At 53.9% G+C, this 25,732-nt stretch overlaps 7 protein-coding genes and 1 non-coding gene across 8 annotated transcripts; 1 reads left to right on the forward strand and 7 right to left on the reverse strand.

The window, feature by feature from the left end:
* Positions 1-1,511: 1,511 nt before the first annotated feature.
* Positions 1,512-2,216, reverse strand: BBK36DRAFT_1192182 (hypothetical protein; the record flags this gene model as incomplete). Its single annotated transcript, XM_024896753.1, has 3 exons — positions 1,512-1,687; positions 1,741-1,885; positions 2,076-2,216. Coding segments are annotated over 3 exons (461 nt in total), but the record flags the coding sequence as incomplete, so codon positions are not given.
* A 2,024-nt stretch (positions 2,217-4,240) lies between these two features.
* BBK36DRAFT_1112891 (methyltransferase LAE1) lies at positions 4,241-5,470 on the forward strand (the record flags this gene model as incomplete). Its single annotated transcript, XM_024889850.1, has 5 exons — positions 4,241-4,450; positions 4,506-4,657; positions 4,717-4,773; positions 4,836-4,985; positions 5,041-5,470. 5 exons carry the CDS (start codon positions 4,241-4,243, stop codon positions 5,468-5,470), a joined length of 999 nt encoding a protein of 332 aa, XP_024752164.1.
* Positions 5,471-7,981: 2,511 nt separating this feature from the next.
* Positions 7,982-8,714, reverse strand: BBK36DRAFT_1192188 (hypothetical protein; the record flags this gene model as incomplete). Its single annotated transcript, XM_024896754.1, has 3 exons — positions 8,431-8,714; positions 8,273-8,357; positions 7,982-8,213 (listed from the first exon to the last, which is right to left on the reverse strand). Exons 1-3 carry the CDS (start codon positions 8,702-8,704, stop codon positions 7,982-7,984), a joined length of 591 nt encoding a protein of 196 aa, XP_024752165.1. The 5' UTR covers positions 8,705-8,714.
* Positions 8,715-9,460: 746 nt separating this feature from the next.
* BBK36DRAFT_1134578 (L-arabinitol 4-dehydrogenase) lies at positions 9,461-11,002 on the reverse strand. The gene is made up of 2 exons (XM_024892357.1): positions 10,527-11,002; positions 9,461-10,457 (listed from the first exon to the last, which is right to left on the reverse strand). Exons 1-2 carry the CDS (start codon positions 10,724-10,726, stop codon positions 9,524-9,526), a joined length of 1,134 nt encoding a protein of 377 aa, XP_024752166.1. The 5' UTR covers positions 10,727-11,002; the 3' UTR covers positions 9,461-9,523.
* A 1,092-nt stretch (positions 11,003-12,094) lies between these two features.
* BBK36DRAFT_t53 lies at positions 12,095-12,176 on the reverse strand. The gene has a single exon. It is a non-coding gene; the product is annotated as a tRNA-Gly (tRNA).
* Positions 12,177-13,536: 1,360 nt separating this feature from the next.
* Positions 13,537-13,785, reverse strand: BBK36DRAFT_1112845 (hypothetical protein; the record flags this gene model as incomplete). The annotated part of the gene is made up of 2 exons (XM_024889843.1): positions 13,537-13,635; positions 13,693-13,785. 2 exons carry the CDS (start codon positions 13,783-13,785, stop codon positions 13,537-13,539), a joined length of 192 nt encoding a protein of 63 aa, XP_024752167.1.
* Positions 13,786-15,767: 1,982 nt separating this feature from the next.
* BBK36DRAFT_1207103 (WD40 repeat-like protein) lies at positions 15,768-19,746 on the reverse strand (the record flags this gene model as incomplete). The annotated part of the gene is made up of 2 exons (XM_024897375.1): positions 15,768-19,104; positions 19,653-19,746. Coding segments are annotated over 2 exons (3,431 nt in total), but the record flags the coding sequence as incomplete, so codon positions are not given.
* On the reverse strand, positions 19,613-20,932 carry BBK36DRAFT_1134579 (hypothetical protein). The gene is made up of 2 exons (XM_024892358.1): positions 19,956-20,932; positions 19,613-19,863 (listed from the first exon to the last, which is right to left on the reverse strand). Exon 1 carries the CDS (start codon positions 20,892-20,894, stop codon positions 19,956-19,958), a length of 939 nt encoding a protein of 312 aa, XP_024752169.1. The 5' UTR covers positions 20,895-20,932; the 3' UTR covers positions 19,613-19,863.
* Positions 20,933-25,732: the final 4,800 nt, after the last annotated feature.

Genomic DNA, 25,732 nt, shown 5'->3' on the forward strand with positions numbered 1-25,732 from the left:
TGACAGACAGCACTGAGAGGCAGGGAGGCATGTCCATGCCCCCCTTGAGCAGCAGCAGCGCACTGATCTGATACCAACCAGCGCTTCCCCCCTAGCAGCGGGCACTAAGGGTCAGCCGCAGTTGAGGCATGGAAGCACAAGAAGGGATCCCCAGGCTTCGACCAGGGATGGTACGCAGAGGCCCATGAAGACAAGGTAGCGCTACTTACCCGGTCAACAACAAGCCACGCCTGTCTAGGGCTAAAGATAGGTACAAGTACGGGCATGGTTGTCAGTACGAGTACCCGGCAGAGATGCTGGTGGGTGGGCCGAAGCTTGTGGGCGTGGGGAACGGAGGCGTGGGGCCAGGCCAACAGTCGTCAGAGTCCAGAGCCGCGGCTTCGAGACTGCCGGTGCTGCGGAATGATGGCTGGCTTGTTGGGATGAGGATTGAGGCGTGAGCATGGCTTATACGGACGGAGTACGACCAGCCGTGGTGGGATGGAGGACTGGGATGCGAAGGCCAAGGTACGAAATGCACTCTGGGTTGAAGTAAAATGAAATGAAGTAAAATGAAACACAAGAACAAGGCCAAGAAAGGGTGTGGTGAGGCCCAGAGGTGCGTTGCAGTGGCTAAGGACCTGCAGGACTATGCGTAGTTATGGAGCCCATGATGCAGGCGCCGCTGGACGAATCAGCATTGGAAATGAGAGGCAAATCGACCCAGACGGACGAGAGGCTGTAGAAAACCGAGGAGAGCATGCGCATGCATGCGAGCGTGTATTATCTGTAGTTGCACATGTATGCGTGTCAGGCCTGATGGCTCCCGGTTGAGGTTGATATACTTCACATGTGTTAGCTGATTCGAGGACAGGAAAAGGTCTGGACTACTCATCACCCAGCACAGCTCTTATGGCGAGTTGTCTGAATGTAATCAAAGTCGTGAGGGTGTACGAGCGAGAGTGTGGCTTGTCTCAATGTTATTTGCTCCCAAATCCATGCAAGGACGTCCAACAGAGCGGCCGGGGATGGAGGGCCCGGCGTTGGGGCTGTTGGGTGTTGGTCATCAACAAGCTGCTTTGCACGAGCCGTCGCACCCCGTCGATGCCACCAGCGTCGATGCAGGCTTAGCCTGTGCTGGGTTGGGAATCGAGTCTCGTCTGTCTGTGTGTGCACGTACTTGGGGTCGAGGGATTACGAGCAGCAGGGCTTGAGGCTGTCAAGACAACTGTGTCTCAAGGTACCTTACCCGAAGCGCGAGACATCCGGCAGGGCCCACGGTGAGCGACTGCAGAGCTCCGTGATCGTGCCGGCAGGAGCAAGGCCGGCCGCATGGGGATTTCCCCGGCCGCTGCGGGCGGATGAAGGCCGACGGTAGGCATGCAAGGTATTGATGGTATTAAAGAAGAGGGTTTGCATCCCGAATATTACGAGTAAGGCACTGCTTGTACGTGTCTGTATTAGTAGCAGAGCGGCCCGAGCAAGATGAGATGGCCAGTGGACTGGGAGGGCCGCACCTTGACGGGACGGACTTAGCGCAGGGAGCAGAGGCCAGGTAGCGGTACCGCCTTGGCGCCGGGATGCCACGTACTGCAGTACCTCATGCCTGCAGAAGTACTCTGCAGCGGCACCGCCAGCACCATTTGCCGCCCCTGGATCAGCATCAGCCGCCGTATCGCTACCTGGGCCAAGCGGACCGAGTACACGCCTGCAGCGCAGCCACAGGTAGCCCCTACTAGGCACTACCTAAGGTAGTAGTACCTGTAAGCCCAGAAAGAAAGCCCCAATCGAAAAGCGGCGGCAGCTCCTGCATCTTGGGTGCTTCTGGATCCACGCGCCACACCACCCAAATCTTTTTCCTGGTAACACTGCGGTGCCAAAAGCTGGCCTGGGACTTGCCCATGTCCTGAACATTTTTTTCTTCTCCTGTCTCTACCTTTATGGCTCTTCTTCGCCTTGCCCGGCTGTGCTTCGTCTCGTCACATCTCGTCATCATCCTTGGCTGCTCTGATTGCCACTGTGATTGTGTCTGTGTCAGTGTCGTCTGGGCTGGAGCTCAACCGCCAGCATCGCCAGACCCGCAGACAGTAGCACACCAGATCCAGAGCACCGGAGAGAGCCTGAGCCTGGGCCCGAGCCCGAATCAGCGCCACAAGCACAGCACAACCGGACGGACACAGCAGAACGGCAGCAACCACAGGCATCCCCGCGACCGGGGAGCCAGAGGGAGAGCAGACCCAGGCCGACAGACAGGCCAGGGCGGAAGACCAAGGAAGACTGGAGAAGACGAAACAACCCTGCCTGGCTCCAGCGTCGACCTGCGACTGACCTCGAGGTCCGCTTCGAACCTCCACTGCCTGCCCGCCGCGTCTTCCTTCGTCTGCTGCTACAGTCCGGCTAGCCTCGACTCTCCCTCCACTTGACCTGCTCAGGCTTCGGGGCTCATTTGCTCTAGCGCCAAACCAGCCAGCAAATCATCGGTGTCTGGGCGAGGCAGAGCATTCATACCTTGCCTTACCTTGCCTCTGCCGTGCTTGTTATTCGCACTCCTCTGCCGGCCGCTGCTGCTGGTCCCAGCTTCTCGGGATACCGCTTGCCGCTTCGTCTCTGCCGCCGCTCCCTCTGCTTTCTCACATCTCATCTCTCGTCCCATCGCTGCGCCGTGTCTCGCTTTTTTCGCCCCCAAGACCGGGAGAACAGCTCGCCTCAATCGCTCCTTTCTCTTGCGCTTTGCTTACCAGTCCAACACAATTCAATCCGGTTCCCATTCATCAAACATTCCAATTAGCTTTTACACCAAACTTGGTGGCCGTCGAACTCGGGTACCAAACAGAGGCTGGAAGGGGGACAAGACAAAGGCCCAAACTTCCACCACCTTGGAGCCCTTGCCTCTTCGTTGCTGGCTAGTAGGGGAGGCAGGCCGTTGATCCCGGGCTCGCGTCAATCCACCAAGCCCCAAAGAGCCCTAGAAGCTCGCGACACTTGTCATTGAGCCAACGACTCTCAACCGGCGTCTGTCGATTCTCAGTTCGGCATCCGTCGACCTCTTCTCTCCAGCCGCTGGTCCACTCCGGACCCGAGCTTCGCGCCAGTCTTAAAGGGCTAGCCGTCCTTCCCCCCCCCTCTCTCCCAGTCCGCCGAACGACAGTCTCAACCTCAACCCTGGGAGTCGTGATAATTTCTATACCGCCCTTCTCCGCCCTCTCAGCCGTCACTCGCTTGCGTCTTCCAACCGGAGCTGTCCACGCTGCCGCCTAGGACAATTGCATCTTCCCTTTGCCTCGCACCTCTGGCTTCGCCCTTGCTTGTCGCCACATTTCGTGCTGCGAATTGGTTGCTCAGGCGGCTCAGGTGACCGGGGTCGAGAGCTTCAAACCTCATTCAAGGGAGCCTCGTGAGAGTCGATACAGCAGCTGCCTTTGACAGGTCACAAATCCAACGCGAATCATCGCTTATTCCGACCTACGGCATCTGCGCGGCTCCCCCTTCGTGCCACAGACATCTGTATCTGTGACACCTCCTTGGCATCTCGGGCAGTTGGGATTTTCATGTAAGTTGTTATCTGCTTTGTCGTACGTCTGGCTGCCCTACAGCATCTCGCTCATATGCTCGGGTCCATCTGCTCCTTGGTTTATTTGCCCGCCTTGTCTTACTGCCATGATGCGTGTTGAAAGGCGCCATGCATGCCATTGTGTCCCGCCGGGACATGAATGCTGTGCCGAGTCAACCGTCTTCCTCTTTGGTAGCCAATTATCAATGCTGGACTGTCTTTCTCTTCTCTTATTATCGTCATCCCTGCGGCGGATGTGTCTTGTTTCCCTCTCCTTACCTTCAAGCGTGCATCTCCCCGCGAATCTGAGCTGTTACACTTTTCCCCCTTTTCTTCGTCCGCCTTCTACTATCGCCCTTGCTTTCTATTTTGGTAGAAGTGTCACTTGTTTCATAGCCCAAGACACCCTCATGCGTTGTACTGTGCTTAGCAAGCAGGGTCTCGCTTCACTTCTTGTTATAATACCATCACATGCGGTTCTCAATTTGAAGAATGGCCTTTTATTAACCAACTTGTTATAGTTATATCACACGTCCATTGATCGGCTCGGGATCATTTACTATAAATACTAACCATTCTCCCCCCTTCTCTACCCGCTTGCCACTGGACTCTGGAACAACCTCCTGGAACATCCGCCACCTCCATTCCCAAGGATTGACTCACCGCTCCCATTGGCCCTCGTAACCTCCGCCATTCCTCGGTATAAACGCCATGTCTCGAAACGCTCCCAATGGGTGTGTTCCACCCTCCCAAGCTACTGCTCCGCCTTCGCCCGCCACAAGTCTGCGACTAACTGTTGGGGAACCGGTCAGCGAGCCGGCCACTGAATCTGGGGAGAGAGTTCTCCAGGATGGGTTTTGGGAGCACGGTCGCTTTTACGGTTCCTGGAAGCCTGGGAAATACCTTTTCCCCATTGACAAGGTTTGTCACATCAATATCCTCTGCGCCTGTTCTGACAACTAACAACATTGCCCAGGAGGAGCTCAATAGACTGGATGTCTTTCACAAATATTTCCTCGTCGCGAGAGACGAGAATGTCACTTCAACTCCCCTGAGGAAAACCGGACAACCGAAGATCATGGATCTTGGAACAGGCACGGGCATCTGGGCGTTCAATGTTGTGGAAGAGTATGTCTCATACACAGGCTGGTTCAAGCATACTGCGCCATTATGCTCACATTTTCTAGATACGCCAAGGATGCCGAAATCATGGCCGTTGATATCAATCGGATTCAACCAGCCCTGTAAGTCGTGGGCATCCAAAGGCTTGACCTTTCGGTGCAGAACGCTAATGTGTTGTCAATAGCATTCCTCGAGGCGTAACAATCAAGCAGTTTGATATTGAAGAGCTGTCATGGGAGCCGCTGTTTCGGGATTGCGAATTGATCCATATGCGATTGCTGTATGGCAGCATAAGGGACGACAAATGGCCCCATGTCTACCGCAAGGTCTTTGAGTGCGTAACTTGTGTGTGTCCGGCGACCTGCTCCATATCTGACGTGCGTATACAGGCACTTGGCCCCCGGCGTCGGCTATATCGAGCAACTAGAGATTGACTGGATGCCACGGTGGGAAAACGAGGACGTCCCCAGGCATTCGGCTCTTCGCGAGTGGGCTCAGCTATTCCAACGCGCCATGCATCGGTATCACCGAAGCGTCACGGTATCATGCGAGGGTACGAGACATAGAATGGAAGCGGCTGGCTTCACCGACTTCTCCGAAACCACGATCCGGTGCTACGTAAACCCGTGGTCCTCCGATCGCCACGAGCGGGAGTGTGCCCGTTGGTTCAACCTCGCCTTCAGCCTGGGTCTCGAGGCCATGAGCATGATGCCCATGATTGACAAACTCGGCATGACCAAGGACGATATTGTCGACCTCTGTAGCAGAGCCAAGAAGGAGATGTGCATTCTGCGCTATCGCGCCTATTGCACTCTGTAAGCCGCCCGCCCCTGACACTGATGGACTTGCCAGAGTGGCAGCTAACCACGCTTGCAGACACATTTGGACAGCCAGGAAACCGGATGAAGATGAGCCCCAAACCGTTAAAGAAAGAGACTCGGATGCTGCCACCGTTAAAAGAAAGGAATATGATGCTACCACCGTCTAAAAGAAAGGAAGCCTTTTTTTAAGACGCTGCGCTCGCCAAGCGAGTGATCGGAGGGGAGAAACAGCATCCTTGCGTCCAACACAATACAAATGATGATTGGCAGGTGTGCGAGAGCCAGCGTTCTACGGCTTGTCAAATCTACGAAACTATAGGAGCTCAGCGCGCTATCTGAGCTACCGCTTCATATATGATCCTCGCCGACGCACAAAACGTCAAGCATTCATTGCCAACATTCGCATACAGATATAGACGAAGCCTGTCCACGAACGATAAGTATGTGGGATCTATAAACCTTGGGCCCTGTCTCATCTATCTGAAGCACTGCTGGTGGGATATGGGGCAGAGACATGACCTCGAGTCCGTTCTTCATGCTACCGACGATATGGCTACCGACGAAAGCCAGCGTTTGATAATACCGTTCTTGAGCTTGGACCTACTCCCTCTCTTCCACTATCTTTTTTTCTTTTACTTGTCTTGTTCTCCATGACATATCATATGCTGTTCTCTATGAAATACGGGGAAGCCGGGATGGCTAAAGGCACTGTAGGGACTTAGACGAAGGGGAAACAAATGTACAGAAACAAGTCGGCCAAAATGCCCTGGGACTGGGCCGTTACGAACATGAAGAGATGGCGATACGAGACCGAATGGGCCTGGCGTTCTGGGGTAAATGTGTACGGCTCTACTAGTGTGCTGTGAATTGGATAGATTGGGTTCTTTGGACGTTTTTCCGGCCGGTGATGTCGCTCCTGCTGTGATTATCTTATGTTGTTGGTTATAACTACTGCTAGCAGGGGCATCTTGGTAGGCGTGACCAAAAGACGCCGGAATCACACCATTGTGATACACACGAAAGACTACCAGGGAGAAAAAGAAAGCAAAAATTAGGAGATATATCAACCTTAGGGCCCCGCGTGGTACAGTTAGACTACCTGCATGGGTTCACTTGGGAACGCTGCATGGGGGGGACAGCGCCATGTAACCCGGGAGAGAGGTCCGCTTGGGGTTTGGGGGGCAATAGACAGGGGATGGGTATGTGAGCAGACCGGGCAACAAGACAGAGAACCGGAACAACCAAGAAGGGGGTTTTTTGATGGGGGGCGAACGAGATACTTTTGAATAAGAGGGGATTTGTTTGACTTGCATGCAGTCCATTCATGCGGGGGGTTAATATTGTTGGAGGTCGAACAGCACAGCTCGGTTCTTTGGTTGAATCGAAGATGAGCTCACAAGGCTGAACACTGGTTTGTCTAAGGTGGAATACTAACAAGAGGAGCAGAACCGTACACTACAGTATGTCTTTGTGTAACAGTAGCAGAATACAATGCCTGCATGTGTCTGCGTGTCCTATTTGACAATGAGGCGCATGTACATATCTCGTACCTGGTAGTTGGTCCTTTGTTGGTCCTCGTCCGGGGAGCAGGGGAGCAGGGAATATGACATGTCGAGCAAGGGGATCGCGCAAAACCAGGATAGTCAAAAGAAAGAACCACCACCTGCTACGGAGCACCTGCAAGGGCGTTCAATATCCCAGTTGGCATCAACAGAGCAAACAACGGACGACGATGCTTCCCGGCCAGTCGGCTCGCGCCCATCAAGCCACTGGGTTCCACGCTTGTAACGAGTCAAGTCACACAGAGACGCGGCAGGGAATTGTAGTTGACTCGTCGGCTGGACTGGGCCGGGAGCCGGTTTCATGAGGACGAGGGGGAATAGAAAAGAGGTTGGTCTTGACCATCCGAAGAGTGAGTTCGTCATGGATTAAGTAGCTGCTGTTGCTGCCATTATCGCATCAAGTAAGTCTCTGGTGTACATGGTATGTAGGGGTGTGTGTGTGTGTGTGTTCCTGTGGATGCGTGACAAAGGAAAAAGATAAAAAGTCCAAAACCAGATGCTCACACCTACACACGAGAGCCAGGGAGGGATCTCCCAAATAACCAAGACCAAAAAAAACCCCTTCCTCGTCCCTCCCGGCCTTTCGCCCGCCACGCATTCTCCTTGCTTTTCGTCCTTGCCTACCAACTGGTCACGCCAGATATCCCTCGCTTCACCGGTCGGGGCTGGTGACACGCCGACCATGTTTTCGTCTATTCCGTTCCTCTTTGTCTATCCGTACATGCCGTTTTTTGTTTTGCTTTTCTCTTCGTACATGGTATGTGAGTGTTGCGTGTGCGTTCGTCGCCTCTTCTGCTTCATCTCCAGTTTTCGTATTCTACCACGGACATCTTCAATGCTGCAGCGTCAAGCAAGCCTGGCCAAGGTCAGGCCCAATCTGTCGATGCCCGATATGCTCTTGGCTTTGCGTGAAAACGGTAAATGGAATACGACATTCGCAGACGCGCTTAGTGGTGCGAGGCGGTCTCTCCGCGGTAGCCAACCAGCTTGAATCGGCCAATCATCTCACCAACGGTGAAGAAGCCGAGGCACTCAGCAAAGATGACACCGCCAGCAGCCAGCTGACCAGGGGTCAGGCTGCGGACCTGCTGGATGAGGTTCTGAGGAGACCTGAGGATGGCGCCGCTCTGGATGGACTGCCACAGGGACTGGTAGTAGCTCTGGAAGGTGGCGACGGAACTACAGACGAGCTGGTTAGTGTCACGGGGTTTTGGCACACGGACAGGCAGATCGCTTACGGAGGGCTCATCTTCTGGGCGTGGAAGACAATCTTGCCAGTCTCGAGGGCGACCTTGCCGTAGTAGACGACCTTGGGGGTTTGCTCTATTGACGTTCAAGCGCGGGTCAGCAATGCGCGACAAGTTGTATCCGGAACAGGGCAGCGGGCATGACATACTCTCAATGAAGCTGACGAGCTTGCCGGTGCGTCCACCGACCTTGCTGAGCGCGCTGGTCAGGCCACGAGCGGCGCCGGCAATGGCTGGGCCAGCGGCACCCGCGACGCGCGACAGGCCCTGCGCAGCCTTTGCCTGGTACTCCTTGGCCTTGCCGGCGGCATCTTTGGCGGCCTCAGTGGCCTTGTTGGCGGCCGAGCTCTCGAAGCGGCGGAAGGCAAGCTGGCGCAGAGCCGGCGAGCGGAGCATGGGGCGAGCGAGCGATGAGGGGGCCATGATGTCTTTTTTTCGCGGCTGGACCGGCGGTGCTGGAGAGATGCAGGAGTGAGGCGGCGGGAGGAGGGATCCGGGGCGGCTCTGGGGAGAAGCGGCGGGTGTCGTCGAGGCTCGTCTCGGGGAGGCAGGGCGGAATCGCTGTCCGGAGCGCAATTGACGGGATTTTTTTGGGATTTTCTGGAGTTGGATTTTCTGGTATGAGGGAGAAAAAAAAGCTCGGGAGAATTCGTGAGGTCGCAAAGCCGAAAGGTGTGATGTGTGGGGGCTTGGCCCGAATTGGGAAAGCTGGAAGGCACGGCGGAGGCGAGCGCTTGCAGCTTCAAGGTTTGAGTTTCCATAGGCGGGAGGTACAGGTACCCAGTAAATACCTCCTATCAGCACCGATGGCGTACATGCGTTAGTACTGCTACCTCTTGACGTTATGGCATCATGGCCTCATATGAGTTGAAGAGGAAGGAGCGCCTGGATATCACGATGCAAGGTCTTCTAGACTTCAATGTCTTCTATTCAGAATCTCTCTTTTCCTTCATTCTCCCTTTCATCTGTATCATCACCACTTCTTCATAAGTACCTACTCAAAATCACCTCCCCAGCCATCTCACTTGGATCGCATCGTGTCATTGCTTGAAGCTGCAAGAATCAGGGGAAGGGGAAAAGGGGAAGAACAGCCCTGGAAGACATCAGAAGGAAAAATATGATTATTGAACAGAAAGAAACACTAATGCTTTGCGAACCTTTACAGCCAGTCCCCTATCACCCAATCCTTGCGCCCGCAGTCTTTCCCTCTTCAACGTTCTATCATCTACTGGCAGCTCGCTCTCAATCCAGACTCTGGATCATGACCTTGATGGCGCCGCTCTTGGGGTCTGCTGACGTCTCAAATGCCTTGACGGCCTCCTCCAGCGGGAAGCGATGCGTCACGAACTTGGACAGATCGATGACGCCGTTCTCAATCAGGCGGATGGCACGAGGCCAGGTATTGCTGTAGCGGTACTGCAGCTGGATGTCGACCTCTCGTACGCTCGCCCTCATGAAGGGGATGTTGATCTCATTCTTGCCCACGCCAATTACAAAGACCTTGCCTCCGAACTTGCTGGCCCAGATGGCCGCCGCAATGCTGCTCTCGACGCCGGTGCACTCCAGTGTCACGGCCGGCTCGATGCCTCCAAAAGAGCTGACAATGCCCTTGGCCGTTTCCTCGGCCGACTTGCCAATCTCAATGCGGTGCGTGGTGACGCGGGGGCAGATCTCCTTTGCAAACGCCAGGCGGCTCTCTGAGATGTCCGTGATGACGAGGGGACACGCACCAGCGGCGGCAGCGCACAGCATCGAAACCAGTCCGATCGGACCAGCGCCGCAGACCAACACGGGGTCACCGAGCTGGACCTTGGCCCTCTGCATGCCGGCCAGAGCCACGCTCAGGGGCTCCAGTAGCGCGCCGTTCTCCCACGACATGTTGCCAATCTTGTGGCACCAAACGGCCGGGTGGTTGACATAGCGTCGCAACAGTCCTGGCACTGGCGGTGTCGACAGGAACTCAACCTTTTCGCAACCGTTGTAGCGACCTGTCAGGCAGGGTTCGCATGCGTTGCAGATGATGTTGGGCTCGATGGCAACCCGATCGCCGACTTGGAGGCCAGTGACAGTCGGGTGGACGGCGATGACCTCACCGGCAGATTCGTGGCCGAGGATGTGGTCGCCCTCGACGATCATGGGCCCAATGCACCCGGCATGCCAGAAATGAACGTCTGAGCTGTTTGTACTTGTTCAGCAGGCTGCTCTTCTGCGCTTGCGCTTAGCAGACAGTAGCGTTTATACATACCCGCAGATACCAGTGCTGCGGACAGCGATAGTCACCTCGCCAGGCTTCAGATCGGCGCCCGATTTGACGGCATCGGCGCTGGGTTCAGCTTCGCTAATCCAGAGGTCATGCTTGGGATTTGTGAAGACGCCAATGTTGGGCTTGACTGAGATGGCTGCCCCTTTGGTCTTGGGAGCGTCATCAACCGCAGAAGGCGACATGGCGAGCTGTGAGTGTGTGGTGACTGGCGAAGGGATTTGAGGCTTGAAAGGATGGTAAAATTGGGAAACAGCCACGATACCGGAGCAGAGGGAGTGTGCGAAAGATTATATACGCTCTCTTTTCCTGTTTCTGTTGTCTGTCTCCGTCTCTTTGGGGTCCAGAATGGCAATGACGGCTATAAAAGGTAAGGCAGCTACCGAGTACACCTCCAAAAAGCTCCTACGTCCCCTCCCCGTCCCCTCACCATCCCCATGCGATGATGATGTGGGGGTTTTATCGATTTTCCGCCTCTGCTACGAGCATCCCCGACTGCTGAATGCTTGACTGTGCCTCACACTTTGTAAGTACCGTCCGAAACAAGTGGCTCGTTGCCCAATTGTTTCTTCTGTTGATCCCCAACCCGGTGCGATACTGGCCCCGGAAAAGCCCAAGCGCAGCCGTCCGGGGCCGTTTAGACGGAGACCGGTTTTGACCCGCGCCAATCACGGCGACGGGGAACAAGCGTATCGAAACCGCCACCACAATGTGTGGACCGAGAGTTTTTGAGGTATTCAGGTCAGGCAACCATTTCCGCTCTATCTTGACGAGATGAGATGTTGCCCAGTTACATTCAGAGGAAATTGAGTCTTTCAAAACATGCAAAGAGCTGTAAATACAGTTTATCCCGCCGCGGCTATGATGCATCCTCACAATCTACCAAGGCACTCACTAAACAGATTGGCATGACATCAGTTATGCTACAGATTTCAAAAAGCCTTCGGGATTAATCTGGAGTTTCCTTACTCGGCTTCATATTCTTCCTACCAGTCATTCACCTTTTTCTCTCGTCTCCTCCTCTCCCCCACACCGGTCCCGACGTCGAAAAGCCCCCATCTCGAAGCTCGAGCTGTGACTGGCACGGATATATACTCGGTGGATCCACGGTCATGTTCTTGACTTTAGGCATGTTCCTTTTCTACGGATCACCACGGCATCTGCCAACATGCTCACATGCAGCTTTGTTTAGCAGAAGGGCCACTGTTTCTATGTTTCTATGGGCACGAGTTGCACATGGATGTTTGATTTTTTTTCAATACTCTTTTATGGCATTTCCCTTTCGGTGCCATGGTGTTTCGGCAAGGGTCCGTTGTCGGTGCGTAACTCTTTATAACTTTGATGACCGGGCTGCCGGGCTTTGCCGATACTACCTACCCAAGGCATTGATCGATTAGCTGATGTCTTGAACTGCTGGATGAGCGATCGGTTCTCGGTGATTGATCACAAATGAAAACGTGAGACTGGAGATGCAAATGAGAAAATAAAATGAGAAAGAAAGGAAAAAAATGCAACTCTGATTTGAACTGAGAAAGAGCAAAAAGGAAATTCTGTGCGTGAACTGGGAATCGAACCCAGGGCTCCCCGACGTTGCTCGGATGGCAACGGAGAATTTTACCACTAAACCATTCACGCTGGTTCTTGTTGGGAATTTGTGCGATAGTTTTGTATATGAGGCTTAAATTTCCGCAGACTCTAATCGCACGCACGCATTACTAAACTGACCAGAACAACTCCAGACGCGTAAAAATGGAACACTGGGATAAGAGTTGCTGACTCGAAGTACAAATGAAACAGGAAACAAGTGGTGAGCGTTGCAACTCGTCACCAAGTACTTTACAGCCATTCACTCCTCATTACAGCAAAGGCACACAATGTTGCAAGGCAACTCTGCACGCGAGACCGCCCTCATCCCTACCACCCCTTTCTTTTAGCTATCGTCTTGTTACCCCCTATTCCAAAGTGAGCCCATGCGATGATCCTTTGTAAAATCCTTTGCCCACTCCGAAGATAACCCTCATGATACCGTTGATAGAGATCCTGTGCGTGTAACCTCAAATTCATATCCACCGAAATTCTCGTTGATTACTGTTCCGCTATCATTGAGAAAGACCTGTGCTTCAGGCGCCGTCCCAAGTTACGATGGGCCTACCCGGCATCGTGTCTTAACTTGTTGAGCTCAAGTTTCGGTAACAAGATGCTTGCCCCGTAGTCTTCCAAGCAAACATTTTATCTGATCAGCTACCACTCAACCCTCGAAGCTAAATAGCCTCTTCATTTTAAGACATGATTCATGCATCTGTATGGCCCCATCATAAGCGCGGTGTCCAAGCAGATTAAGCATCCACGCTCAAGATTCAGCAACCCTGACACGATCCCATTCCTGCCCCCCTTATCGAGATGCCCAAAAAGAAACCCGGTTGGAGGACGTCATGGTGTGCCGGCACTTTGCATGCGCCAAGGGGAACAAAATTCATTGTTTGCTTGCCGGTTGCATGAACTCCGTGTCATGCCAGCTTGCAGTTCCCTCCCGTTTCCCCGCACTGCTCTCATAGACGACATGGCAGACAAACTCGTGTCTCTTTGCCGTTTTCGTCCCTTGCAAGCTCCTTTCCCGCGTACAGAATTTGGCGGTAACTCCTTTTTTATCACAAGGGACAGAAGCTTCTCAGTCGACAGACGCACATTTTGACCATGAGGCAGTCATGTTTGGGCCAGTGGTTTTCTGTATTAGACTCGGCCAGCTCTACCCGTAAATGCCTAGGGGAGGGTTCCAAAATTTAAACAACGCTTGACCATCCGACTCCCGTTGTTTTCCGTATGTACGCCGGTGCCTCATTCTTCCAAAACGCCAATCCCAAAATATGCTTTGCTTTTCGTTTCGCCATGATCTCCATGAGTCGCCTCATATCGTTGGCCGTCATGTACTGTAGTCATGGAAGCTACGCGCGTCGCGAACGATGCCCGGTGCTCCCCAGAAGTAATTCGCTGCATCTTAGTATCCGACAGAGACGACTACGTCTCCTTTGCATTGGCCGTAGGAGCAGCAGGCTGCTGGGTCCATATCACCTCGGAGGATGGCATCAACCAAAGCCTGGGAAGAATGTCAGTAGCTTACACCTCGATAGAAGCTGCGGCGTCGGATTCTCACGTCTGGACACGGCCCAGAAGGACCAACAGGTGCTGAAGCGGCGAGCAAGACCTGCGTAATGGCGAAGCCTGCCCAAACAAGCACCGACTTCATGATGTAGATCGTAAAAGGAATGATTTGAGGATATATGGCTTCAAGTTTCGACGCTGGAGGAGAGATGAGGACCGAGTCCCCGTAGGAGAGAGACCTTCGAAGATGGAGACTGAGGTGGAGGATTTGGAGAAGAGGTAGGATGGCGCCGTGCTGGTCCCTCAACAGTAAAGAGTCGAGGAAAGTCGAATAGGGTTCGTAAGGAACTGCGCGCAACGGAAGGGTCGTCGGCGTTTGGAAGCGGCAGGAGGAAACTCTGGCCCTGAACGCCACACCTTGTTCCTGGAAGATCTGCGAGAGTCCCTCTTAAATGGATATCCGCTTCTGGAGGGCCCTGTAATATTACAACCGCATAGAAGAATTTGGTGCGTTATCGGGCAAGATCCATCAAGTCGCTAACCAGACCCTGCAATATCAGCATCTGAGCTCCTCTGGTAACTCTTGATCCATGTGCTGCCTACCGTAGTGCTTGTCTGTCCTCGGTATCAAACAGCCGTTGGCTCCTCCTTGGTGGTACAAGAATTCGGTGCCGAGCATACGAGGTACAGACGGAGTAAGGTAGGTGTTACCAAAACAGTTATCTACCTAGGTGACGCGATGAAGTGTTGAATCTGGACAGAGATGCCGTTAAAGCAGGACAAACTGGCGCTTTTGTGCACCCGCGGAAAGAGGGCGTCATATTAGCTCCTCATACCTTATACCATCGTGAATCCACTTCCCGATGAGCCTTTGCGTCACGACAGCTGCGAAATCTGCCAAGAAGCGCTACCGCGTGCGTCTGAATACGAGTTGTCTCTTGCGGCTGGGGACAGATGAGCGACCCCTGCTCGTGCGGCTTTGCTGCCCTGGCTGCGTGGGCAGAGCAATGTAGTTGCAATACTACCTCAGTAGTCCGTCCCTGTACCCTTGTCATGCAGGCTGTTTCTCTGCTCCTCGCTTGATGGATCGTGCTGGGCGGCGGTGATGAGAGACACTCCAGGAGGCCTGCTTGTGCTGCTGCATGCGTGGAATCACCAAGTTCGCGGTGACAATGTTTAATCTTGAATACTCTCGCCAATTTTCCTTCTGAGGCATCCAATGCCCAATAAATTCTGCCGAGCAAATAGGGCAGGTGTTCAGGGCGGTGGGCGATTACTCGATGGCAGCTGCCGTATCGTACTTATTCACACATATCGTGATAGTGGACCTCTAGTAGTAGAGGGGGAAAAAAACTACCAAGCCCTTCTTTGTTCTTCTTCTCTCAACTCTTGGTCAAGTGATCGGGCTGTGAATTGGCAGCTGAAGCGACTGCCAATAATCCCCACGTCCTCATTCTTTGCGTCTTCCCTCCATTCTTCAAAAGACAAAGAAAGCTCCCCCTTGCGCTTGCTGAGAGACACAGCCGTTTCATCTGCCTCGTGCCCTTGTCGCGTCAGCACGTCCTCGGGATAATTGGTTTCACTCCTGTCCATCAAGCGTCTCTTCGCGCCTTGGAACCAGCAATGGGCAATGGATCTCTCGTCGACTGCTGAACGGCCTCTTTACCCCCCGCTGGACGTCCCTGGTGGTTCCTCTTCGCCTGGGCTGAACCCTGAATATGACGACACAGCCGTTGCTGTCACAGCTCCTAAGCAGGGACCCTGGTCTTCGTCCTCGCAAAAGCTCCATATAAAGCCCACATACGCCATTTAGCTGTTCAACACGGCACTGCCCTTTTCCTCTCAGCGCGGCGTTAGCCAAGGAGTGACCCGGAAGCATTTGGCCGAGGCCTGTCAGTTGTTGGGCTCCTTATCTGACTGAATGGCCGGGGGATCAGGGAATATTACTCGTACGAGTTCCTACTACAGAGTACGAGGATGTACGAGTTCCCAGCATCGAGAAGCCGCATCGTGATTTGTATGTACTTCGCACGGAGTGCCCGTATTACCCATTACGCGATGAAGGCATTTCTTGCAAACCGTGATATATATCCTGACATTTGCTTTCTTGTGGACCAGGACAGCTTATTACTTGAGGCTCCAGGCCTCGAGCCCTACGCCTGCGATTACTATGGTCGCCATGCCATTGTCTAGGTCGCCGACTGCTGCGATGTCTCCCGCGTCTGCCACGCCGATGCAGTCCCCCCTGATCAGCTCGACATTTCCATCTTGGTCGCTAGGGACGCTCCAGAGCTTCACTCGCTGATCGTTGCTCACGCTTATTCCTACGACTCCCGTGCGCCGACGAATCAGTAGGACGCCTGCGATGGCTGCAGCGTGGGCTCTGCGCACAATGCTTCGCCCCGAAAACGCCCAGCTTGCACCGTCTGTGCTGCCCGAGGTCGCACCGAGCCACGTTACCCCGACGCTGTTGTCGTCGCCTCCAGTGAACACTTGATAGCCTTCTCCTGATTCGATCATGTCCAGGCTCTTGATGCTGTTCTGGTGCAACGGCACCGCTTGCTCCAGGACATACTCGCGCAAGGTTCCCTCATGTGGCTCGGTCCGCCACAAGGCAAGGTGGCCATCCGTGGATGCTGTGAGCAGTCGTGGTAGCTGATCGCGCATTATCAGATGGCGCGTTTGGGTGAGACATGCTCCTGTGTATCTACCCTTGGCAAGGAGTTTAAATCGGCCATCGTCGCTTGTGTAGCGATACGTCCTGATCACCGAATTCGAAAAGCCCATGGTCACCACCATGCCGCTTGAATCGTCAGACTGGCAGACGTCAAAATCCATGATGCGGAGATCTGCATCTGCGCTCTTATCTGTGAAGACACCCTCACACATGACCGCCAACCCCGTGTAATCCGACTCCAGGCTCTGCACTTTCCAAACGAAGAATTCCTCATTGCCAGCGCTGCTGAAGAGATACTCGTCGCCCAGCCAGACAAGCTTTTGCAGACCTGTGATGTGCGCCTTCATAGCTGCGACGCACCGCAGCTCCGATTGTGTGCCGTCTGCGACATGTATATACTCCCAAATGCGGATGGTGGTATCCTCGGCACCTGTGGCGATATAACGACCATTGGAACTCAAGCTTCGAATCTCCCTGCCGTGAATTCCAGCCTTCACCCACTCATGCGCCAAACGATCCGATGAGGAAATGGAGAGCTTGGAGGTCTTGGTGAAGGCGAAACGATATCTTCCAGGTATTATTTCGCTATATGTCAGCTGGAACGTCCGATGGGCGCCACCGCACTCAATGGTTGCCAATTCTTCCCGCCGTGTCTCGTTCCAAATGACAAAGTCTTTACTTCTGAAGCCATATAACACAAGCTCAGGCACGGTGTCTTGAGTAAACCAGGCGCCGGCGATCATAGGTCCAAATGGTGGCGAGGTTTCGTGTCGCAGGTGAAGGAGAACGGAACCTGATTTTCGATCCAGTTCGTATATCCTGTACTTTCCGTCTCGGCTTGTGACGAGGATATACCGTGAGGCGTGTGGCGAGCCTGATTTGGGAGGCAGTGGAAGAATGGCCGTGATGGTATCACGGCTTCGTGTGGCGATGTCTAGGATTGAGTGGTACGATCCATCCTCTTGTCGATCCAGGACGGACAGGAAGCCATGCCGAGAGCCGACGACGAGCAAGTCATTCAATTTTCCAGCTGCTGTTGGGACAAACCTGGGGTCGAGCCCCTTGGTTTGTCCCTGGAGGTGGACATGTCCCGTTGAGACATCAATTGCAAAGAAGTGAGACTCTGCCCTTCCGTGAAGGTAGATCAATACCTCGGCCACACCATCCCTACTCGATAGACGGTTCATTTCGATGATTTTGCCAGGCACGGAGGCAATATGCTTTATCTGTTGGGAGGTGAGATGGAAATGATAGATATTCCCACTCGTCGTGCCCAGAAGAACTGCCGTGGGGGCAATAGCCTTGACGACATAGCAAAGCTTGACGTCGTCGCGTAGGTTGTTGGGAACCTCAATCTGCCCCCATTTCGGTTCAACATGAGGCTCCTTTAGGTGGCCGAGAAGAAGCCTTCCCTGGCTGGTCGTGACAAGAATGTGATCATGTGAGAGAAAATCGTAGCGACTGATTATCTCTTTCGCAGGTGTGTTGGAGGTACCTGAATCGAGGAGACCCCTGAGAATGTCGACGGTATCTAATGTCAATACATTACCAAGACTAGTATCTGACCGTTCACCAAGTAGAAGATTCGATTCGTCAATGAGACAAATCTGACTATCGGCGCCACCGGTAGCAACAAGCGCGGCCTTGTCTTCGAGCAGCACGGCCCTCGACCACAGATGCTTGCCGCTATGCAGAGAGAATGTCTTGCTGTGAGACAGCTTCCCCATCAAATGTCTCGAGCTGCGGTCAGCCTCCTGAGACGATGCTGCTACATGGCTCAGATGGAGATGCCATCTCTGCGTCGTCGCATCCTCGCCAAAGGAGTACACCGACAGAGCGTCCTGTCCGCACGACGGGCCGAACTTCACGCCCCATATCCGCGAGGCGTGGCCCATGGCGGCGGCGACGGAGCCATTTTGTCTGCTGGGATTTTGGTTGGCGTCGGCGTCGGTGGTATTGAAGTCACTGCCGCCGAAGCCTGTGTCGATGATTTGTGGTGCCTGAGGGCCATGAGAGCGAGAAGCTCCATCGTCACGCTCAGTGATGTCCCATATGCGGATCGTCCTGTCGTCGCTGCAGCTGGCAAGTATCCGGGCCATACTCCCGTCGGAGAGAACAACTGTAGACATGTCCACGCCAAAGATTGACCCTTCGTGGCCCTCAAAGTTGAATAGCGTTTCCGTTGATGTTGTTCCCTCGCCGTTGTCCTTTGCTAGACGGCATTTCCACACGACGACGTGCCCAAAGACTGTCCCGCCGGCGACCAGGACGGTGTCGTCTGACGTCCAGGTGAGATGCGCAGAGTAGAGCATCGGCCTAGAAGGCGCAATGGCAGCGCCGAGGTGGATGTCGCCCGTGTCGGAGGAGTATCTCAGGGGTATGACTTCGTTGTGAGCCGTGGCGAGGGCACCCACTGAATCATCGCCCTCTGAAAAAGCGCCGTGAAATATCCAGTCGGGAGCCATCGCCTTGGCAACCGCACGCTTCCTACCCCCATCGACGCCATCATGCTGCTGCTGCTGCTCAGTGATGAGACGCTCAAGAGACAGAACAGCCACATGGCAGCCCCCCCAGACCAGAACCCGTCCATGCCGCACATGGATCCCGTGAATAGGCTGATCCACAAAGACGCTCGTCCGAGAAAGCAGGCGATCTTTCAGCTGCCCGGTTTGCGCTTCGTAGACGACGAGGTCCGAGTCCTCGCCGGCGAGGACGAGGAGCTGGCCGGAGGGTGAGCGGGATAGGGCGAGGGCTGTGATGGGGACGTGGGAGAGGTCCCTTGTTAAGCTGATTTCGTTTGTTGTCTGTAGAAGCTGATTAGCTATAGTTTCGTGTTCATGACGAATGAGTTTATCATGGTATGATATGAAGATGGAGCATGTGCTTGGAAGTGAGATGAGTCGAAGGAGGGGCAGTTTATGTTATATCAACTCACATGAACCATGGTGCTGTCCTCTCTATTAAATTGTACTTTCAGATAGATTTCTAAACAATATGAGAGCCGAGGGCTCAGTCAAACATATGTGCTAAACAGACATTCAGTGTTGGCGATGAAAGAGCGGATATTTACTTCAAGCCGGCGGTGGTGTTGCGAGCAAGTTGAAATTTGTGGTGCCAGGAAAAAATTTGTGCATGCGCCTACAAAGTATGTACCTCGTCAGCGAAAAATGTCTGAATGGCTACCTCACCGCTAGCACTTGTAAAATTAAAGCTGCCAGGAAACCAAGTCAGCAGCGGCAGCACGACGCAACACTTTTAAAGATATTAAGGAGCAGGAAAAATGATGTTTAAACAGATAGTTTCTTATCGTTCATTCATAAAGGTAGCCTCAATACTCTATGTCCAGGTACAGATTGTTCCCACCAGCTTGGGTATTCCAACTGCCAACCGCCTTGATACAAACTGTGCCACCCCAAATCCATCCCATCTTCATAAGGTACTTAGACCCCTATAACCAGAACGCCATGCAAAAGAATGTAAAATGAAGACAGCACACATCTCAAGTCAGGTATCAAATACCGCTTCAGGTCACCCATGTATTCATATGATTCGGGAAATTGTTATGAGGCCGAGCCGCAAAGGGCCGCTTCCTCGTTTGACTCCGGTAGATCACACCAAGTGTCAGGCTCGCCATCCACTTAGGCGCGGTGAGAGTAGGGCTCGTAAGCAAGATCAGAGCGGCCGGAGCCAGCAGCGAAGCGGGGAGCGGAGGAGGTGTAGCCGGTGTTCTCGCCCAGAGGAGCATAACCGCGGGATCCAAATCCGCCGCCGGGCAGCAGCTTCTCGCCATCGCTGATGGAGGAGTGCTTGCTGCTCTTCTGGCGCTTCTCGGGCTTGCAGCAGCAGATGGTGAAGATCCAGAAGAGGCTGGCGCCGATGCAGAAGGCGGCGCCAATCCAGATAACGGCGAGGAAGCGGCCGTCGAGGTGGACCTTGGCGCCGTAGAGAGTCTTGGAGCCCTGGACGACACCGGCGATGATGGCGACGGTGGCGGTGGAGAGGGAGCAAGCGATGATGACGAGGATGGTGGTGACGAGGGACTCAAACCATGTCAGGCACGAGACGGCGCGGGAGAAGTTGGAGAAGATGCCGATGAGCAGCTCCAAGCCGAGGCCGATGAGGGCGACGATGAAGGCAACCTCGGACCACTTGATGAGCTTCTGGAAGACCTTGATGGAGTCCTTGACGTCCTTGGGCAGCTGGATGGTGGTGCTGCCCTCGGTGATGTCGGTGGTGTTGATCTGCTTGGTGGCCCAGTCGAACTGCGCCTTGGAGCAATCCCACTTCTTCTTGTCGTCGGAGGAGCAGGATCCCCAGAGCGTCAAGTCGTAGTACTTGTGCAGGCCGAGGGCCTCGGCGGTGATGTTGTCCGTCTGGGTCTCCTTGATGCTGAACTCGGCGCGCGAGACGAGCGACTTGAAGCTCAGTGGGCTGACGCTCAGCTCGCTCAGGTCGACCTGGATGAGCTTGAGGTTCTCGTGGGCGACGCCGGCGAGGACTGCGTAGAGCAGCGTGGCGATGGAGCCAATAGTGAGGAGCAGTGGCAGGGCCACGCACAAGAACCGACCGGCACCCATTGCTGTGCTGATTTCTGTCCCTTTTCTCTTCTTCCTTTTGTTCTCGTTTTTTTCGTTATATGGGGTTCTTTGTTTATCGACAACGACTCGGTCAGGCAGAGAGGGGTGGTGTTGTGCGTCTCTGATATAGAACGAGAGGGGCTGGTCGAGGTCTCTGGAGCAACGAGCGACCTGATCGCAAAACGAAGGTCAAGTTGACACGCTCACAAAAAGAAACGTATACAAGACACGAAAGATGAGACGGGAAGAGACGATGGGAAACAAACAAACAAACAAGCGGAGAGAGTTGGGCACCAGGTGGTTTTAAAACGCTGGGAGGCGGGCTGAAGACAAAAGTCGCTGCTGACTTTCGATGTGGACTTGCAGTGGACTTGCTGTTAGTGGTCGTTAGTGGGCTGCACGTTGCGGCGAGTGGGTGGCGCAGTTCCGTCACTGGGTGCCTGTGCCAGTCAACAAACGCGCTGTGGGCGAGGGGGTGGGGTGGATCCCGCCCAGTGGGCAGTGCGAGATTCAGCGCTCCGGGGGACGATCCAGCTGGTGCTGACTGAGGTGGTGTCGAGTACCTACAACTACATGCCCAGACCTTTCAAAAGGCGCAATCGCGGGCAGTTGAGCCACAGCCAAATGGCTCTTCTTGTAAAGTACCTACTCCAGGGACAAGGAGGTCAGTGGGAGCTGCTAGCAGGGTTCACACATCCATGCACTTCCGCATCTTGGTGCTTACAGCTTCAAGTAAGGCAGCTTAGCTGGTCGACACAGGCACAGCGCAGACATGCGCAGCAAGCAGGCGCTGTGACTAATGCGCACGAGCTCGGCGCCATAAATAGAGCAGCAGCTATAGTTGCCGTCTGGGTGCCCTCAAGGCTGGTTCAGGTTGGCGATGGTGTTGGTGCTATCTTCGGGTATCTACTCCGTACAAGAGCTGGTGCTGATGAGGTTGGTTGTGCGGACTGGGGCCATTGCTGGGCTTCCCTGGTCGTGCCACGAATAGTTGGCCATGATGAGTTGCCGATCAGCACCTGATGATGCACGCGAAAAGGAAAAAGACGTTTCCGTGCTATTTTGGCCCTGACGAACAGGCAGAGCAGGGCTGCTTGGTGAGTTCATGAACCTCTTTGTTCCGTATGGGAAGTCGTCGAGAGCAGAGAGGAGACTGAGTGAGGCTGTGACTGGCCGCCAAGACGACGAGATAGTAATACTGCTGCTATTACGGAGTGCGACCCTGCCAGACCTCGTAGGATCTTTCCCTGGTCGAGCCAACCAACAGAATAACTCCGTAATGTCAGGTACACAGACAGGTGCTTGTACACGATGATACTGTACATTCTCGCCCGTACCCCGCTATGATCAAGAAATCTGGGAGGCTTTGAGCCCCAGCCCCGCGTCATAGCTCGACAATATACGTACACGCGGCAATGCGGTGGCTGGTATCTCAGCTCTGCTTCTTGGCGAGAAGACAAGGCGTTTATCAATTCCGCTATAGTAGTTGAGTAGCAAGAGTGGCTGTTGGATCTTCATCAACCAATCTTGCGCAAAGCATGGGTTATCACCAGATAACCTGTCTTGCTTGTACATACAGTATGTAACCGCGTGAACCCTGAATCGTGCCGGCTTGTTTCGGTTGGTTTATAACTGGAGCTGCTGACGACAACGGGTGACGGTTGAAGTGGTTCCTGGCGCTGATCAGAAAACCCAAGCTTAGAACGAGCACGAGCTACGGTCTAGTTTCTGACTGTGCGCGGAAAATCGCTTCCGAGAAGAGCAGCGCACGACTCCATCCAGCCTGTGGCCAAGGAGCTGTACAGTATGTTTAGTATTCAGAACCTGTAGAACAAAAGGGGGTAGAGAAAAGGTGCCTTGCTGGTAGTCTATTCGCAAACCGAGCTCGCGTCCAGACATTCTCATCTGCCATACAAGTACAATTGTTTCCTCTCAATGGTTTCCATCTAGGACGAGGTCGGGTATGCAGACAACATCCATCGCGTGCACAGCCCAAAGCCTTAGTAGCTCTGATTACTACTAGTCGGGGCGCTAGTGACATGCTGTGGGAGGCGAATGGGAAGCCATCCGTTCTATATTTAGCGCATCACCGCCCTCAACTCTTCTTGTGCCTGACGTGCGTCAAGCAGAAACGCGCAATGCCTCAGCCCACTGGGCATGGATAGCTTATTTTGGGGTTGCCATTTGATAAGCAACCGGACAAGCAAACACAAGCTTCGACTAAGAATGCGAGTGCCGGGGGAAGAGAGAGCACTGTTTGCATTGATTCCCTGCTTGCCTGATCTGGTGAGGTCGACTTTCTCTTTGGAGTTGCCTCGTTACTAGGTAGTCAGAGATCTTTGATCCTGAAACGTGCCCTCTTTAATGTGCTCAGTTACAGCTTCCTAACTGTCAGTTTTCTCCATGCCTTCTAATATCGCCATTTACTTACTGTTTCAGTATTTGGGGTTCTCTTCCTCTCCAGGCCTTGACATCATGGCCGATTACTTACATGATTCAACGCTGGATGTGGACACCAGCCTCTGCTGCATTGCAGCCTCTTTGGCCCTGATGCATGGCAACGCCCCTCTGCCTCTGGCGTTCTAATATTGGGACGCCATATCAAAATACTCAGCGCCTTGCCGTGTCTGCGCCGCAAAGAATCATTCTCAACGATGGGGCGAAAAGCGGACGATATCGCGGACTTCCATTGTAGGAAAGCATACTTCGTCCCACTCATCCTGGTCTAGAACCGAACTCGAAGGCATACAGCTCTACCATCTTCCCTTGCATATTGCCTTTTCTGGGGGAACAAGTCTCCAAGACTGTTGGAATATTGTCGACTTGAGGCCTTGGCAGTAAGGTCGAAATGCGGCCCGCGTGATACCTACTTTGGTACTGCGAAGCCCCTTGGCCACGGCGCAGCGCTCGCCTCAGTCGCTGCTTTCGAGATCACCAGACATCAACACGATACGGCCTTCTTGAAAGCACCCTACTGTTGGGAGGTGTTGGCCCATTCAACTGACAACTAATCGATATCGATACTCGTGATCAATATTCCGAGCGACGGAATAACAGCCGAGAGAAGAAGTATATCCTGGCTTGGCACCGCAGCTGGCCAACATGATTCATCGACAGGCGATTCTGATTCACAGCCAGAATACAGTGGAAAGAGTCGGCGTCGGATGCTGCTCAACATTTCTTCTTGGGGGCTATTTTCTCCCACGGGCAGCAGTTCACGATGATTGTTCGATGCCGGACGGGGAGAAACGGGAGCTCTAGCATGGCGCGAGCATCCTCCGAAGGATGAGACAGTCCACAGGGGCTCCCCGGCTGGGCAACCCGGAACGATGGGCCGCCAATGAGAGTGACGATGAGAAGAGGTGAGTGAAGGCAATCAAAGATGAGACGTCTTCTGGTGTTTGATTTCAGTGGGGAGCACGATGTTCGTATCACCCCTGTGTGATGAGCGGACAATTCAAGGTTCCTTGTGAGCTTGTGCTCCGTACGTGACTCTTTTGTGCTCTGCAGCGGAGTCACTTGATGCCCGAGAGACAGGAAAAGCTGGATGGTTGGTGTTGCGTGTTCCTGGCGCCGAACAATGAGCCGCATGTCGTGCAAGGTGTCACTCTGAGCCGCACCTTTTAGGCAGAGGATGGCCGGCGAAGCTGCCTAGCGTGAGTTGGTGAAGTTTATTTCGCCACGCCTTTGAGGAGCTGTATGTATATCCTTCATTGGCGATGTGCGTCGAGAAAACAGTGAGCAAGCCATGCAGCAATTCCTCACCTGGTCAATGGCATCCATTCTCCGGTCCAGACTCGATGGCAATACCTCAAGCTCTGCATCAACATGGAGCCAGAAACCCGCTGCGGCACCGGCACGTGTTGCGCTGAGTGAGCCCGGCCGACTTCAATGTTCAGCATGGCAATGGAAGCATGGGTGCTGGGCGTCTCATGGCTCCCGGGGCCTCGTGGGGGCTGGACTCGGTCTGCGAAAGCGCAACCGCAGGCAGGCCGGACTGGGATTAGGCGGCCCCGGAGCCGTTTTAGGGCCACTAGGGCGAACGCTACAGCGCGCGCTGGGGGGCGCTGGGCTGGCTGTCAGCGCCCAAGCTGCCCAATGGCTGACCGGGGTTGCTTTGACTGGAACTCGGAAGCTGAGAGCTCGGTGGCATGAAGATTGTACTATCGCCTTGCTGCGCTTTTGTTTTGTCTTGATGGTGTTTGGTTGTCGTAAGAGATGTCGTCCAAGCCCTGTCGATCTCTGCCTGGTAGGAGACATTCCACTTTCGAGCTCTTGTATCGTTGTTCTGGTTTATCATACCTAGCTACCTAGTAAGCGCTCTGGCTCTGGAATTCGTCTCTGCAAGGAAGCATCGAGTTCCTTTACATCAAACTGTTCAAAATCTCCTGTTGCCAGCTCCCCAGTCGTCTGTCCGCGCCCGATAGGCAACTGGCTCCGCCTCGCCGCATCCAGCCCAGCCCACCCACCCGAAAACCTCGTTGCCTCTCTTCCGGAATCAGGCCCCTCAGACAAGCAGCATCTGGACCCTTCAATTGCCGCCTTTCGACCCCCAAAGAAAGAAAAAAACCCGAGAGACGAGCCAAGATGAAACCTTAATCGTGGGTCTTTTCTTTTCTTTTCTTTTTTTTTTTTTTTTTCCTACCCTGGCGGCTGTGTCACAAGGACCCGAGCTGGCGACTGGTTCCGCATCCAGCTCCATGTACCGTCGACCCCGCGGCTATTCAGAGCCCTTTTTTTTCGTCGTGAAGTTTTCTCTTCAAAATTTTCGCTGGAACCCAATCCGACTTTCCCCTTTCCCCTTCTTCTCCCTTCGAACGTCGCCATTGTTATAAATA

The sequence above is a fragment of the Trichoderma citrinoviride genome (assembly GCF_003025115.1).
Source record: "Trichoderma citrinoviride strain TUCIM 6016 unplaced genomic scaffold BBK36scaffold_3, whole genome shotgun sequence".
In the NCBI taxonomy this organism is placed as follows: domain Eukaryota; kingdom Fungi; phylum Ascomycota; class Sordariomycetes; order Hypocreales; family Hypocreaceae; genus Trichoderma; species Trichoderma citrinoviride.